Source organism: Trichechus manatus, unplaced genomic scaffold, assembly GCF_000243295.1.
Source record: "Trichechus manatus latirostris isolate Lorelei unplaced genomic scaffold, TriManLat1.0 scaffold00259, whole genome shotgun sequence".
Classification (NCBI taxonomy): domain Eukaryota; kingdom Metazoa; phylum Chordata; class Mammalia; order Sirenia; family Trichechidae; genus Trichechus; species Trichechus manatus.
This window is the reverse complement of record NW_004444195.1, coordinates 2,096,109-2,110,575: the sequence shown is the minus strand read 5'-3', so window position 1 is coordinate 2,110,575 and position 14,467 is coordinate 2,096,109. Positions and strand designations below refer to the sequence as shown.

Genomic DNA, 14,467 nt, shown 5'->3' with positions numbered 1-14,467 from the left:
AAAAAAAAAAAAGAACAAATCTGTCTTGGAAGAAGTACAACCAGAATGCTCCTTAGAAACAAGGATGGCCAGACTACATCTCACATACTTCGGATGTGTTATCAGGAGGGATCAGTCCCTGGAGAAGGACATCATGCTTGGTAAAGTAGAGTGTCAGCGAAAAAGAGGAAGACCCTCAATGAGATGGGTTGACACAGTGGCTGCAACAGTGGGCTCAAGCATAACAACTATCATGAGTATGGCCCAGGACCAGGTAGTGTTTCGTTCTGTTGTACACAGGGTTGCTATGAGTTAGAATTGACTTGATAGCACCTGTGAAACAACAACAAAAACAAAAGGAGGATATCCTAATCTTTTATTTATTTATTTTTCCTAATCTTTTAAATGATTGACCATTTCAACGTGTTTATAAAATCTAAAGTGGGTGAATAAAAGAAGATGCACCCAAAACAAGGTAAAATTCTTTGAACAAGCTTTGATGACATGTTTCTGGAAATCACACATTAAAACAATTCTCCAAAAGGCACAGCTCTGACTAAATCTCTTATATGCCAGTCACTTATTGTTCTGTTGGTAATAATTATTTATGTACAAAAAAATTAGGCAGTACATTTATTTCCAGAATAATTGTGTAGAAAAAGAGTAGCACATCTGAGAAGCAGGTTTGCATATGGTGTTGTGGTCTCTCTTTTTTCCGTTGACATTTTAGCATTTAGGGTGTGACACAGGAATACTTCATTGACAAAGGTGTTTTCTGTCTTTTTATTTTTCTGCTCCTGTAGTGCTGCCTGAAGAAGATGCGTGCTTTCTTTCTTATCATTTATACCTGCTTGTCAATGTTTGCTGACATTTTTAAATAGTCGAGACCACTTATGAGCGATTGGCACATAACATGCAGAGTCAGAGCTGTGCCTTTTGGAACACTTTTAAGATGTGGTTTCCAGAAACACTGCATCGAAGCTTGTTTACAGAAATTTATCTTGTTTTTGGTGTGTCTCATTTTATTACTTTTGCTTATGAATATTATGCATATTCTGTACTTTTTTCTTCTTATTGAAGTGTACTGTACAGAAAATTACACATTCATTTTCAAAAACTGAACACCCCTGTGTAACCAGTACCCAGATAAAACTGACTTTTTAAAAGTTTAATTATGTTGTTTGGGAGAAAAATGAATCTGTATGAGTCTGCTGTGTACATTGGAGGAAAATGTGACCTTTAAACTTTTTCCTTTTACTTTCACATTAGTTTATTTCCTGTTATGTAATGTATTTAAAAATTAGCTAGCTTATCTTGTATGTGTTGTTGTTAGGTACCCTAAAGTCAGTTTTGACTCCTAGCGACCCTGTGTACAACAGAACGAAACTATGCCTGCTCCTGTGCCATTGTAACAATCCTTGCTGTGAAGCCCATTATTGCAGCTACTGTGTCAGTCCATCTCATTGAGGCCCTTCCTCTTTTTCACTGACCCTCTAGCCTACCAAGCATGATGTCCTTCTCCAGGGACTGGTCCCTGCTGATAATATGTCCAAAGTATGTGAGATGAAGTCTCGCTATCATCCTTTCTAAGGAGCATTCTGGCCATACTTCTTCCAAGACAGACTTCTTTGTTCTTCTGGCAGTCCATGGTATGTATATTCAGTATTCTTCGCCAAATCATAATTCAAAAACATCAATTCTTCTTTGGTCTTCCTTATTCATTGTTGAGCTTTCACATGCATATGGGGTAATTGAAAATACCATGGCTTGGGTCAGGCACACCTTAGTCCTCAAAGTGACATCTTTGCTTTTGAACACTTTAAAAGATGTCTTTTTCAGCACATTTATCCAGTGCATTCCGTTGTTTGATTTCTTGACTGCTGCTTCCGTGGGCATTGATTGTGGATTCAAGTAAAAATGAAATCCTTGACAACTTCAGTCTTTTCTCGTTTTATCATGGTATTACTTTTTGATCCAGTTGTGAAGATTTTTGTTTTCTTTATGTTGAGATATAATCTATACTGAAGGCTGTGGTGTTTGATCTTCATTAGTAAGTAGTCTTCTTTGCTTTCAGCAAGCAAGATTGAGTCATCTGCATATTGCATATTGTTGGTGAGTCTTCTTCCAATCCTGATGCCACATTTTTCTTCATATAGTCCAGCTTCTCAGATTATTTGTTCAACAGATTGAATAAATAGATAAAAGGATACAACCCTGACACACCCCTTACCTGATTTCAAGCCACACAGTATCCTCTTATTCTGTTCGAATGACTACCTCTTGATCTATGTTCGGGTTCTGCTTGAGAACAATTAAGTGTTCTGGGATTCCCATTCTTCACAGTGTTATTCATAATTTGTTACGATCCAATAAAACACAGGTAAATGTCTTTCTGGTATTCTCTGCTTTTAGCCAAGATCTATCTGACATTGGCAGTGATATCCCTGGTTCCACATTCTCTTCTGAATCTGGCTTGCATTTCTGGCCGTTCCCTGTGGATGTATTGCTGCAACTGTTTTTGGATTATCTTCAGCAAAATTTTACTTGTTGTGATATTAATGATATTGTTTGATGATTTCCACATTCTTTTGGATCACCTTTCTTTGGAATGGGCACAAATATGGATCTCTTCCAGTCAGTTGGCCAGGTAGCTGTCTTCTAAATTTCTTTCCATAGACGAATTAGTGTTTTCAGCATTACATCTGTTTGCTGAAACATCTCAGTTGGTATTACATCTATTCTTGGAGCCTTGTTTTTCCTCAGGGGTTTCAGTGCAGCTTGGACTTCTTTCTTTAATATCCTTAGTTCTTGATAATATGTTACTTCCTGAATTGGTTGAACGTCAACCCATTCTTTTTGTTACAGTGACTCTGTATTTCTTCCATCTTCTTTTGATGCCCCCTATGTTGTTCAGTATTTTGCCCAGAGAATCATTCAGTATTGTAACTTGAGACTTGAATTTTTTCTTCAATTTTTTCACTTTGAGAAAAGCTGAGTGTATTCTTCCCTCTTGGTTTTCTAACGCCAACTCTCTGCACATTTCATTTTAATACTTTGTCTTCTCCCTGTAGCCTTTGAATTCTTCTGTTTAGTTGTTTTACTTCATTTCTTTGTTTCACTTTAGCTACTTGACGCTCAAGAGCAAGTTTCAGTCTCTTCTGACATCCATCTTGGTCTTTTCTTTCTTTCCTGTCTTTTTAATGACCTTTCGCTTTCTTCATGTATGACGTCCTTGATGTCATCCTACAACTTGCCTGATCTTCAGTCATTAGTGTTCACTGGGTCAAATTTATTCTCTAGATGGTCTTTAAATTCAGGTGGGATATACTGAAGGTCATTTTTTGGCTCTTGTGGACTTGTTTTAATTTTCTTCAGCTTCAGCTTGAACTTGCATATGAGCAATTGATGGTCTGTTCCACAGTCAGACCCTGGCCTTCTTCTGACTGATGATATTGAACTTCTCCATTGCCTCTTTCCACAGATGTAGTCGGTTTGTTTCCTGTGCATTCCATCTGGCAAAGTCCACATGGATAGTCACAGTTTGTTATTGAAGAAAAGTGTTGGCAATGAAGAAGTCATTGGTCTTGTAAAATTCTATCATGTGATCTCCTGCATTGTTTCTGTCACCAAGGCCATATTTTCCAATTACTGATCCTTCTTTATTTCCAACTTTTGCATTCCAGTTACCAGTAATTGTCAGTGCATCTTTTTTTCTTTTCTTTTTTGTTTTAGATTGTGCTTTAAGCAAAAGTTTACAGTTCACGTTAGTTTCTCATACAAAATTATACACCCATTGTTATTTGACCTGAGTTGCTTTTCCTATAATGTGACAACACACTCCTCCTTTCCACCCTGGATTTCCTGTGTCCATTCAACCAGCTCCTGTCCCTTTTTGCCTTCTCATCTCGCCTCCAGACAGGAGCTGCCCATTTAGTCTTACATATCTACTTGAGCTAAGAAGCACACTCTTCATGAGTGTCATTTTATCTCTTATAGTCCAGCCTAATCTGTGTCTGAAGAGTTGGCTTCAGGAATGGTTTCAGTTCTGGGCTAACAGAGAGTCCGGGGGCCATGTCTCCCGGGGTCCCTCCAGTCTCAGTTAGACCATTAAGTCTGGTCTTTTTACTAGAATTTGAATTCTGTACCCCACTTTTCTCCTGCTCTATCAGGGACTCTCTGTTGTGTTCCCTGTCAGGGCTGTCATTGGTGGTAGCCGGGCACCATCTAGTTCTTGTGGTCTCACGCTGTTGGAGTCTCTGGTTTGTGTGGCCCTTTCTGTCTCTTGGGCTAATATTTTCCTTGTGTCTTTGGTGTTCTTCATTCTCCTTTACTCCAGGTGTGTTGGGACCAATTGATGCATCTTAGATGTCCGCTCGCTAGCTTTTAAGACCCCAGATGCCTCTCACCAAAATAGGATGCAGAACATTTTCTTAACAAACTTTGTTATGCCAGTTGACTGAGATGTCCCCTGAAACTATGGTCCTCAGATCCCTGCCCCTGCTACTCTGTCCCTCAAAGTGTTTGATTCTATTCAGGAAACTTCTTAGCTTTTGGTTTAGTCCAGTTGTGCTGACTTCCCCTGTATTGTGTGTTGTCCTTCCCTTAATCTAATTCTTATCTACTGTATCAGTGCATCTTGGTTGCATGTTTGATGAATTTCAGACTGCAGAAGTTGGTGAAAATCTTCAGTTTCTTCATCTTTGGCCTTAGTGGTTGATGCGTAAATTTGAATAATAGTCTTATTACCTGATCTTCTTTGTAGATGTATGGATATTATCCTATCACTGACAGCGTTGTACTTCAGGATATATCTTGAAATGTTCTTTTTGACAATGAATGTAACACCGTTCTTCTTCAAGTTGTCATTCCCGGCATAGTAGACCTTATGATTGTTCAGTTCAGAATGGACAACAGCAGTCACAGTCTTATTTCAGCTCACTAATGCTTAGGATATTGATCTTTATGTGTTCCATTTCATTTTTGTCTACTACCAGTTTTCCTAGATTTATACTTGGTACATTCCACACTCCAATTATCCATGGATCTTTGCAGCTGTTTCTTGTCATTTTGAGTCATGCCATGTCAGCAAATGAAGGTCCCAAAAGCTTTACTCTATCCACATCATTAAGGTCGACTCTGCTTTGAGGAGGCAGCTCTTCTCCAGTCATGTTTTGAATGCTTCCTACCTGAGGGGCTCATCTTCTGTCACTATATCAGACACTGTTCCGCTGTTATTCATAAGGTTTTCACTGGCCAATTTTTGTCTTTTAGAAGTAGATTGCCATGTCTTTTCTTCCTGGTCTGTCAGTTTGTTGTACTGTGGTGGCTTGCGTGTTGCTGTGATTCTGGAAGCTATGTGACCAGTATTTCAAACACCAGAAGGGTCACCCATGGTGTACAGGTTGTACAGGTTTCAGCGGACCTTGCAGACTAAGACAAGAAGAAGGATCTTGTATATTAGTATTATATATTTACATATAAGGCTGCTGCTTTTTTCCAGTGAAAACTATTCACAAGAGAAATATATATATTGTTGTTGTTTGTTGCCATTGAGTGAGTCCTTTCCAACTCAAGGTGACCCCATGTGTGCAAAGTAGAACTGCTCCATAAGATTTTTAAGGCTGTGACCTTCGGGAAGCAGATTGCCAAGTCTGTCTTCCCAGACGCCTCTGGCTGGTTCAGACTGCCAACCTTTTGGCTTGTAGTTAAGCATATAACTGTTTATGCCTCCCAGGGACTCCAGAGAAATATATACTAACTACTTTTTAACTGTCTTTGAAAGGAAGTGTAGTAAAAGGGTAAAATATTTAGCTACTGTTAAGAAAAATTATCTAAAACTTGAAAATCAAAACAATGCACAACATGTTCTTTTAATGCCATATTGGGGGTATTGTTTAACAGGCCTACCCTAGGGATATTTAATTTTAAGTCTAATTCCTGTGTTTGACCTTGCTATTTACTATTTGGTTAGAACCTAGATGCTATAAAGTTACATATCTTGTTGATTTTTGCCCAGTGGAAAAAGTAACCCCAAAGTTTTTGGTTTATGTCCTGTGGGACATTAACTAGTTTTTTAAATCTAATCTAGTAGTCTTATTCTAATACTGTTTTTTCCTTATATTGTTTTTAAAATGACTTTCCTGTTGGGCTGTACAGTTGGCCCTCCATAGCTTGTGGGTTCCTCATCCCTGGATTCAGCTAACTGCGAATTGAAAATATTTGGAGGAAAAAAAAAAAAGTTCCAAAAAGCAAAACTTGAATTTGCCCTGTGCAGAGCACTATGCTGAATCCTCACGAATGAAGTGGTATGTAGGCATCTTCTGCTGAGGCCTCGTACCATTTCACAGATCCTCAGTCTCTCCAGCACTCATTGTTTGAACAACTTCGCCTTGATTCATTTGCTGCTTGTGTTGTGTGCACCCTTTGTTTCTGTGAAAAAATGGCTCCTAAAAAGCAATTAAGTGGTCAAAGCAGTCACTCAAAGGCTGAGAGGGAGTATAAAGTGCTATCTTGACAAGAAAATTAAAATCTTAGGTATTTTGGAAAGTGGCATGTCACCTGTAGAAGTTGGCTGTAAGGTCAGTAAGAATGAATTGAGCATTTGCATGATAAAGCAGAAGGAAGCTGAAATTCATGGAAGTGTTAGTGTTGCCCTTAAAAAGGCAAAAATGATCTCTCTGGTTCCTGATAAAGTGCTTGCAAAGACTGAGAAAGCGTTAAGTATTAAGCATAAGCATTAACAACTATTTACATAGTATTTGCATTGTATTAGGTATAAGCAATCTAGAGATGATTTGAAGTAATGAGAGAGTGTGAGTAGGTTATATGCAAATACTACACCATTTTATATAAGGGACTTGAGCATCCTCAGATTTTGGGATCTGCAGGGGGTCTGGGAACCAATCCCTTGTGGATATCGAGGCCTGTCTGTATAAACTTGTTCCACAAATGCTCTTGGAACCAGCTTTGCCACCTTACTGGTTCCCTCATTAATTAATAAGTTGAATTTTTGACCAATGTCCATTCTATATTAGTATGAGAGCCATTTTTTTTGCCTTTTTGAAATTCATATTTTGACACTACATTACTATTTCTGTTCTGCACCTCAACACTACACCTAGGTTTGGCATTCTAGGGCATACAAAGCAATGCACCAAGGTTCCAAGATTTTAGTGAATGGAAGTTATTATCCTAATTTCTACTGTGTTTCTTCAGAGAAAGTTTATAATGTAAATCTAGATTTTAATAATTAAAATGTAGTAATAAATTACATCTATTTTTTTTTTCCAGGCTTCTGCGTGTAAAACGGTTACTATGGAGAAAACAACATTTGAGAAATTTTTCTGTTGCAGATGATAGAGGGAGAACCAATACTTCGAAGTACATTCTTTTGTGTGTATCTCATTGTACTGTTTTTAATAATTAAACTTGGTAATGAAGCCACCATTATGACCTCAGTCAGTGAAATAAATGTTGATATCAAAGATTTCCTAATGAGCATTAATTTGGAGCAGTATCTCTCACATTTTCGTGACTTTGGTCTTAATACTGTAAAGGACTGTGCAGCAATAAATGACAGCCTGCTACACAAAATTGGAATATCACCTACAGGACACCGTAGGAGAATACTTAAGAAATTACAGATAATCTTATCAAAAATGCAAGATACCCCGATATACGCAAATGTTCATAAAACAAAGAATGATGAGACTTCAAAGGATAGCCATGCTCTGTCTTCTGAGCAGAATTCCTGGATAGAACTTTCAGATTCTGGCAGTGCTCAAACTACCAGCCCAGTGCACTTGGAGACTGTTACAAAGAATCTTGATCAAAATGATGTTAGTGTAGACAGAAGTAGCCAGTCTCTTAAATTAGATAAGTTGTCTCTTCCTGCGCACAACTTCCCCATTCCAGGAAAAGAACCACACCGGAATTTGAATTCTTTTCAAGATTCTTTTCTTGGTGGTGAAAATTTTAAAACAGAATCTCTGATTACAAAGAAGACTGTGGATTGTACCATCAAAGAAGAACAAACAGAAAAAGTTGATTTGATGTCAGAAAATCTTAGCAAGCTTCCTAATTCAGATCCTAATTGCCTGTCTTCCCTTGGCTGTTCAATACTGGAAGCAAGTTCTGGAAATGGAACTAATGGTTTATTAGCAGAGTCACCACCAACCCCTTTCTTTCAGTTTCAAGGAGAAATGGTTGTAAATGATTTGTATGTTCCATCATCACCAAACTTAGCACCTGTGAAAAGTCGTAGCAAGTTGGTTTCAAGACCATCCCGATCTTTCCTGCTAAGACATCGGCCTGTACCAGAGATTCCAGCGTCAACAAAAGGAATTTCAGGAAGGTAAGAACTTTTATGATAAACTAGAAATATTTGATTTGGGGGAATTTAGTTATTTTTAATGATTATATTTTTAGTGTTCCTTTTTAAATTCGACTTGCATTTATTTACCTACTCCGCCAGTGTTTTCTTTGTTCTCTTTTAAATTTTTTTCCTCATGCCATATATCCTGTATACTTTTATAGAGTCTATTTCCAGTTTATGACTGAGGCTCTTCTGCTTTTCCCCATTTAGTTGGGCAACACACTACCTAGATATTCCTTCCCATCCCTTCCTTCTATACCTGGTGGCTTACTCTTCCTTTAGAGTACTTCTCATGTTTGAATTTCCGACTCTCTGTCTCCTCACTAGATACTGATTCCTTGGCAGGGGCTGTGTTTTTAATGTTTTTATCTCTAGTGCCTGGTACAGTGCCTGGCACCAATTAGTAATTTTCAACAGACATCTGTTGGACACCTACTTGGTACTAGTCACTTGCTAGGTGTGAGGGATGTGAAGAGGAATAAAACGGCTCACGGTCTAGTGGAGGAGGCAGGAATAAACAGATGGTAACAGTACCTTATGAAACCAGATACAGTAGAGGCCAGAACGCAAGAGAGGGCCCTACCAGTGTGTGCGGTCATTGATATCCTGTGGTAACTGCAGAGTCTTAGAGGAGCTGACTTGAGCACAGAGAGCTTTCATCCGTTTCTCAAAGTTACACCTAAAAATAGTTGTGATTTTCTCCAGGACTGAGGTGAGATGTTACTTTTTCTACTAAAAGCTAATACTTGTCTCTCAGCTGAGAGGCATGAGGATGTTCAAATTTGACTGTTAATGCTGTAGTACTAAATGCTATTACAGATTTCCTGCACAGGCTCTAGGCTGGCATTTCTGCCAGATCCCCCCTCCCCACTAGTATCCATTCTGTGACCAATTCTTGTTCTCTCTCTCTCTCTCTTTTTTTTTTCCTTAATTTTTTTATTGTGGTGAAAATATACAAAATAAAACATACACTAGTTCAACAATTTCTACATGTATAATCCAGTGACATTGATTACATTCAAGTTGTGCACCCATTCTCACTATCCTTTTCCAGATTATTCCACTTTCATTAACAAAAACTCACTGCCTCCTAAGCAGAATCTTCCCCTCTCCACCTCCCTCCCACCCCTGGTAACTGCTAATAAGTTTTGGTTTCTATATATTTGCTTATGTCATGTAAATGAGATCATATAATATTTGTCCTTTTGAGACTGATTTATTTCACTCACCCTGTTTTCAGGGTTCATTCATGTTGTGGCATGCATCAGGACTTCATTTCTCTTTATTGCTGAGTAGTATACCGATGTGTATATGTACTACATTTCGTTTATCCAGTTGTCTGTTGATGGACATTTTGGTTGTTTCCACCTTTTGGCTGTTGTGAAAAATACTGCAGTGAATGTTGGTATACAGGTTTCTGTTAGTGTTCCTGCTTTTACTTCCTCTGGGTATATACCTAGTGTTAAAACAAAAATAATATTAAGCCAATAATAGAAATTGATTGAGGTTTATTTAATATACAGTTTGCAAATTGGGGCAACACTTCTGACCAGAGAGTCAAAAATGTTCCAAAGAAGAAAGATCTTTCAAAGATTTTTAAATTTTATTTTAATGTGTTCTAGGTGAACGTTTACAGCCCAAATTAGTTTCTCATTCAAAAATTTATACACAAATTGTTTTGTGACATTGATTGCAATCGCTGCAGTGTGTCAGCACTCTCCCCCTTTCCCCGCCTGGTTCTGTGTCCATTTGTCCAGATTTCCTGTCCCTTCCTGCCTTCTTAGCTTTGCTTTTGGGCAGGTGTTGCCCATTTAGTCTCATATACTTGATTGAACTAAGAAACACGTTCCTTGTGCATGTTATTGTTTGTTTTATAGGCCTGTCTAATCTTTGGTTGAAAGGTGGACTTCAGGAGTGGCATCAGTTCTGAGTTAGCAGGGTGTCTGGGTGCTGTAGTCTTGGGGGTTCCTCCGGTTTCTGTCAGACCAGTAAATCTGGTCTTTTTTTGTGAATTTGAATTGTGTTCTACATTTTTCTCCTGTCTGGGACTCTCTATTGTTATCCCTGTCACAGTGGTCAGTGGTGGTAGCGTGGCACCATCAAGTTCTTCTGGGCTCAGGCTTGTGGAAGCTGTGGTTCATGTGGCCCATTAGTCCTTTGGACTTATATTTTCCTTGTATCTTTAGTTTTCTTCATTCTCTTTTGCTCTGAATGTGATGGGACCGATAGATGTATTTTAGATGGCCATTTGCAAGCTTTTTAAGACCCCAGACACAGCTCACCAAAGTAGGATGTAGAACATTTTCTTTATGAATTATGTTATGACAGTTGACCTAGATGTCCCCTGGAACCTTGGTCCCTAGCCCTCAGCCCTAGTAACTCTGTCTCTCAAGGTGTTTGGATATGTTTAGAAAACCTCTATGGCTTTGCCTTGGTCAGGTTGTGCTGACTTCCCTATATTGTGTGTTATCTTTTCCGTCACCAAAGTTACCATTTGTCTACTGTCTTGTTAGTGATTTCCCCTCTCCACCCCTTCCCTCCCTCGTGACCATTAAAGATTGTTTTTTTGTTTTTGTTTTCTGTGTGTAAACCTTTTCTTGGGTTTTTATCATAGTGGTCTCATACAATATTTGTCCTTTTGTGATTGATTTATTTCACTCAGCACAATGCCCTCCAGATTCATCCATGTTGTGAGATGTTTCGTGGATTCATCATTGTTCTTTGTTGCTGCATGGTATTCTGTTGTGTGTACGTATCATAATCTGTTTATCCATTCATCTGTTGATGGGTACTTAGGTTGTTTCCATCTTTTTACTATTGTGAATAATGCTACAATGAACATGGGTGTGCATATGTCTATTCGTGTGACGGCTCCTATTTCTCTAGGATATATTCCTAGGAGTGGGATTGCTGGATCATATGGTATTTCTATTTCTAGCCTTTTAAAGAGGCACCATATCATTTTCCATAGCGGATGTACTGTTTTACATTCCCACCAGCAGTGCATAAGAGGTCCAATCTCCCCCCAACCTCTCCAACATTTGTTATTTTCTGTTTTTAGGATTTGTGCCAGTAATGTCAGAGTGAGATGGTATCTCATTGTAGTTTTGATTTGCATTTCTCTAATGGCTAATGATCGTGATCATTTCCTCATGTGTCTGTTAGCCACCTGAATGTCTTCTTTGGTGAAGTGTCTGTTCATAGCCCTTGCCTATTTTTTAATTGGATTATTTGTCTTTTTGTTGTTGTGGTGTTGAACTATTTTATACATTTTAGAGATTAGACCCTTGTCAAGTATGTCATAGCCTAAATTTTTTTTTTAAGATTTTTGTGTTCCATTTTATTTGACTCCTTGGCTAGTAATTATAGCTTGCCATGGAGAAAAGGTCAGAATAGAATTGATGAAACAATTTGTGGTCATGCCAGCTTCCATATGGTACAGTCTTGAGGAACAATTAAAGTAATTGCTGATTGACCCTAAGACAGAGCTTCTAGTCTGATCTTTGGAGTTTGTGTTTGTTGAAACTGCACACAGATAATTCTTTAAAAGAACACAATGCCCAAGGCAAAACGTTCTTTGCCAATTAAGTGAAGAATAAGGAAGACCTTGTTAGTTTGACCTTGAATAAGGAAGACCTAAGAAGAATTGATGCCTTTGAATGATGGTGTTGCCAGATAATATTGAATATACCATGGATTGCCAGCAGAACAAACAAGTCTGTCTTGGAAAATGTACCACCGGAATGTTCCTTAGAAGCAAGGATGGTGAGACTACGTCTCACATACTTTGGGCATGTTATCAGGAGGGACCAGTCCCTGGAGAAGGACATCATGCTTGGTAAAGTATAGTGTCAAGGAAAAAGAGGAAGATCCTCAACGAGATGGGTTGACACCTTGGCTGCTACAGTGGGCTCAGACATAGCAATGATTGTGAGGATGGCGCAGGACCAGGCAGTATTTTGTTCTGTTGTACATAGGGTCCCTATGAGAGATGGCATCTAACAACAACAACTTTATTCAACCTAAAGACAACCCTCAGGAAATCAGTTTTCTCAAGGCTCAAGGTCCAAAGATTATCTCAGGAGGATAGCCTGGGTGGGTCATTTCAACCTCCATGGAATCCAGAAGTAGGGATTCCATGAGAATTAAAAATTCTGATCCTTACTGGGATTGGAATTACTGGGTTATATGGTAGTTCTATGTTCAGCTTTTTGAGGAACTTCCAAACTGTTTTTCACAATGGCTGTTCCATCTTACATTCCCACCAGGGATGGATGAGTTTTCTTATTTTTCCACAACCTCTGCTAAATAATTCTTGTTTTCTTGCCCTTAGGCACCCTTAGTAATAGCAGTGCAAGATCCAGTAGTATTTGCAAGGAAAAATATGGCAATTTACAAGACTGTGTTAATTTAAGTAAGTCTCATTAGAACATAAGCTCTTTGAGGATGGAAATCTTGTTTTATTTGTCTTTATCTTTGCGTTCCTAGTGCTAATACAATGCCTTGCATTTACTAGTTAGTCACTAATAATAGTGTCATTTCTTAAACGTTTAGGTGCTATCTTGGTTTATTATTTTCCATGGGTTATGTAATGCTCACAATGGCCCTGTGAAGTTGGTAATTTGCCCATTTTGCATATAAGGAAGCTGAACCTTAGGTTAAATGATTTCCCTAGGATCATTCTGGTAGTGTACTTGAGTTTCATCCCAAGATAGCTAACTCCAGAGCCTGTTTTCTTAACCACTGCATTTAATACATATTTAAAAGAGTTGATTATGAGTATAATAACTGGATTACTTCTGGGGAATTTAGAAGATGGCCGATTTTTGTATGATACTTTAGCTTAGAAATATTTTGTTAATGTTAAAACAGTTAACAGAAAGTAAATGAAAAATTTCAAGTGTTTAGATGTCAAAAGCTTTTGACATGTGTGAAGGATCTACCATGAGTACACACATTAAAACTGCTTATTTAGCAGAACAGTATCCTTTTGGGAGTCATAAGGATAATAATTTAAGATAAGAAACATTCGGGTTAAGTTTCAAGAAGAAGGTACTATTTTTCATAAATTTTCTTGAGAATCTTTTGATGTTCATGGCAGCAAGTGTAAGCATTGGATGATAAGAAAGTCTTGTTATTCACATTGTGATTATGAGTCTTTGTAAATTAGAATTCAAGTGATAACATGAAAATTAGTGGTAACTAATATCAAAGGAGCCCTAGTAGTGCAGTGGTTAAGAGGTTGGCCGCTGACTGAAAGGGCAGTGGTTTGAACCCAGAAGCCACACCATGGGAGAAAGACGTGGCTGTCTGCTTCCACGGAAACTCGATGGGGCAGTTCTACTCTACAGGTTTTTGATTTAATGTTCTTGATAGCTACATTATAGTACTCTTTCTGATGTCATTTTTAGACCAGATTACTCATTGTAGCTGTTCTTTTTTCTTTGATCATGATATCATGTGTAAATTATGCATTTGTAACTCTCAGATCATAAAATGAGAAAATAAAAAATATTTTCATAACGGTCTGGTTGAGAGTGAAGGAACCCCCAAAGTCATAGACCCTGGACGCTCTGTTAACGTAGAACTAAAACCATTCCCGAAGCCCACTCTGCAGACAAAGATTAGACTGGACTATAAAACAATAAATAATACTCGTGAAGAGAGTGCTTCTTAGTTCAAGCAGATACATAAGACCAAATGGACAGCTCCTATCCGGAGGCAGGATGAGAAGGCAGAAAGGGACAGGAGATGGTTGGAGGGACACGGGAAACGCGGAGTGGAAAGGGAAGTGTGCTGTCACATTATAGGGATTGCAACTAGTGTCACATAACACTGTGTGTATAAATTCTGTATGAGAAATTAACTTGAACTGTAAACTTTCACCTAAAGCACAATGAAAAAAAAAAAACTGCAAATATGCTAGTACTCCCAAAGCCAAAAAAATAAATAAATAAAATCAGAGAGGAAAAATAAACTTTGAGTTGAAGATTATAGCCATCTTTATACTAATGCAGTCATAAAATATAATTTTTAGTATTCTTTTTTTTTAATTTTTAATTTTTTTAATTTTTTATTTTTTTATTGTACTTCAGGTGAAGGCTTACAGAACAA

At 38.1% G+C, this 14,467-nt stretch overlaps 1 protein-coding gene across 3 annotated transcripts in view; it reads left to right on the top strand.

Annotated features, from left to right (window-relative positions):
• Window positions 1-5,385: 5,385 nt before the first annotated feature.
• Window positions 5,386-14,467, top strand: part of ARAP2 (ArfGAP with RhoGAP domain, ankyrin repeat and PH domain 2) — a 250,761-nt gene continuing 241,679 nt past the window's right edge. For 2 of the 3 annotated variants that reach the window (XM_023724771.1, XM_004389789.3), the window contains exon 1: window positions 5,386-8,332. In XM_023724771.1, coding sequence (XP_023580539.1) covers window positions 7,332-8,332 — 1,001 coding nt within the window. In that variant the 5' untranslated portion in view covers window positions 5,386-7,331. The remainder of the gene's footprint in view (window positions 8,333-14,467) is intronic. The other variant, XM_023724772.1, reaches the window with a different exon arrangement.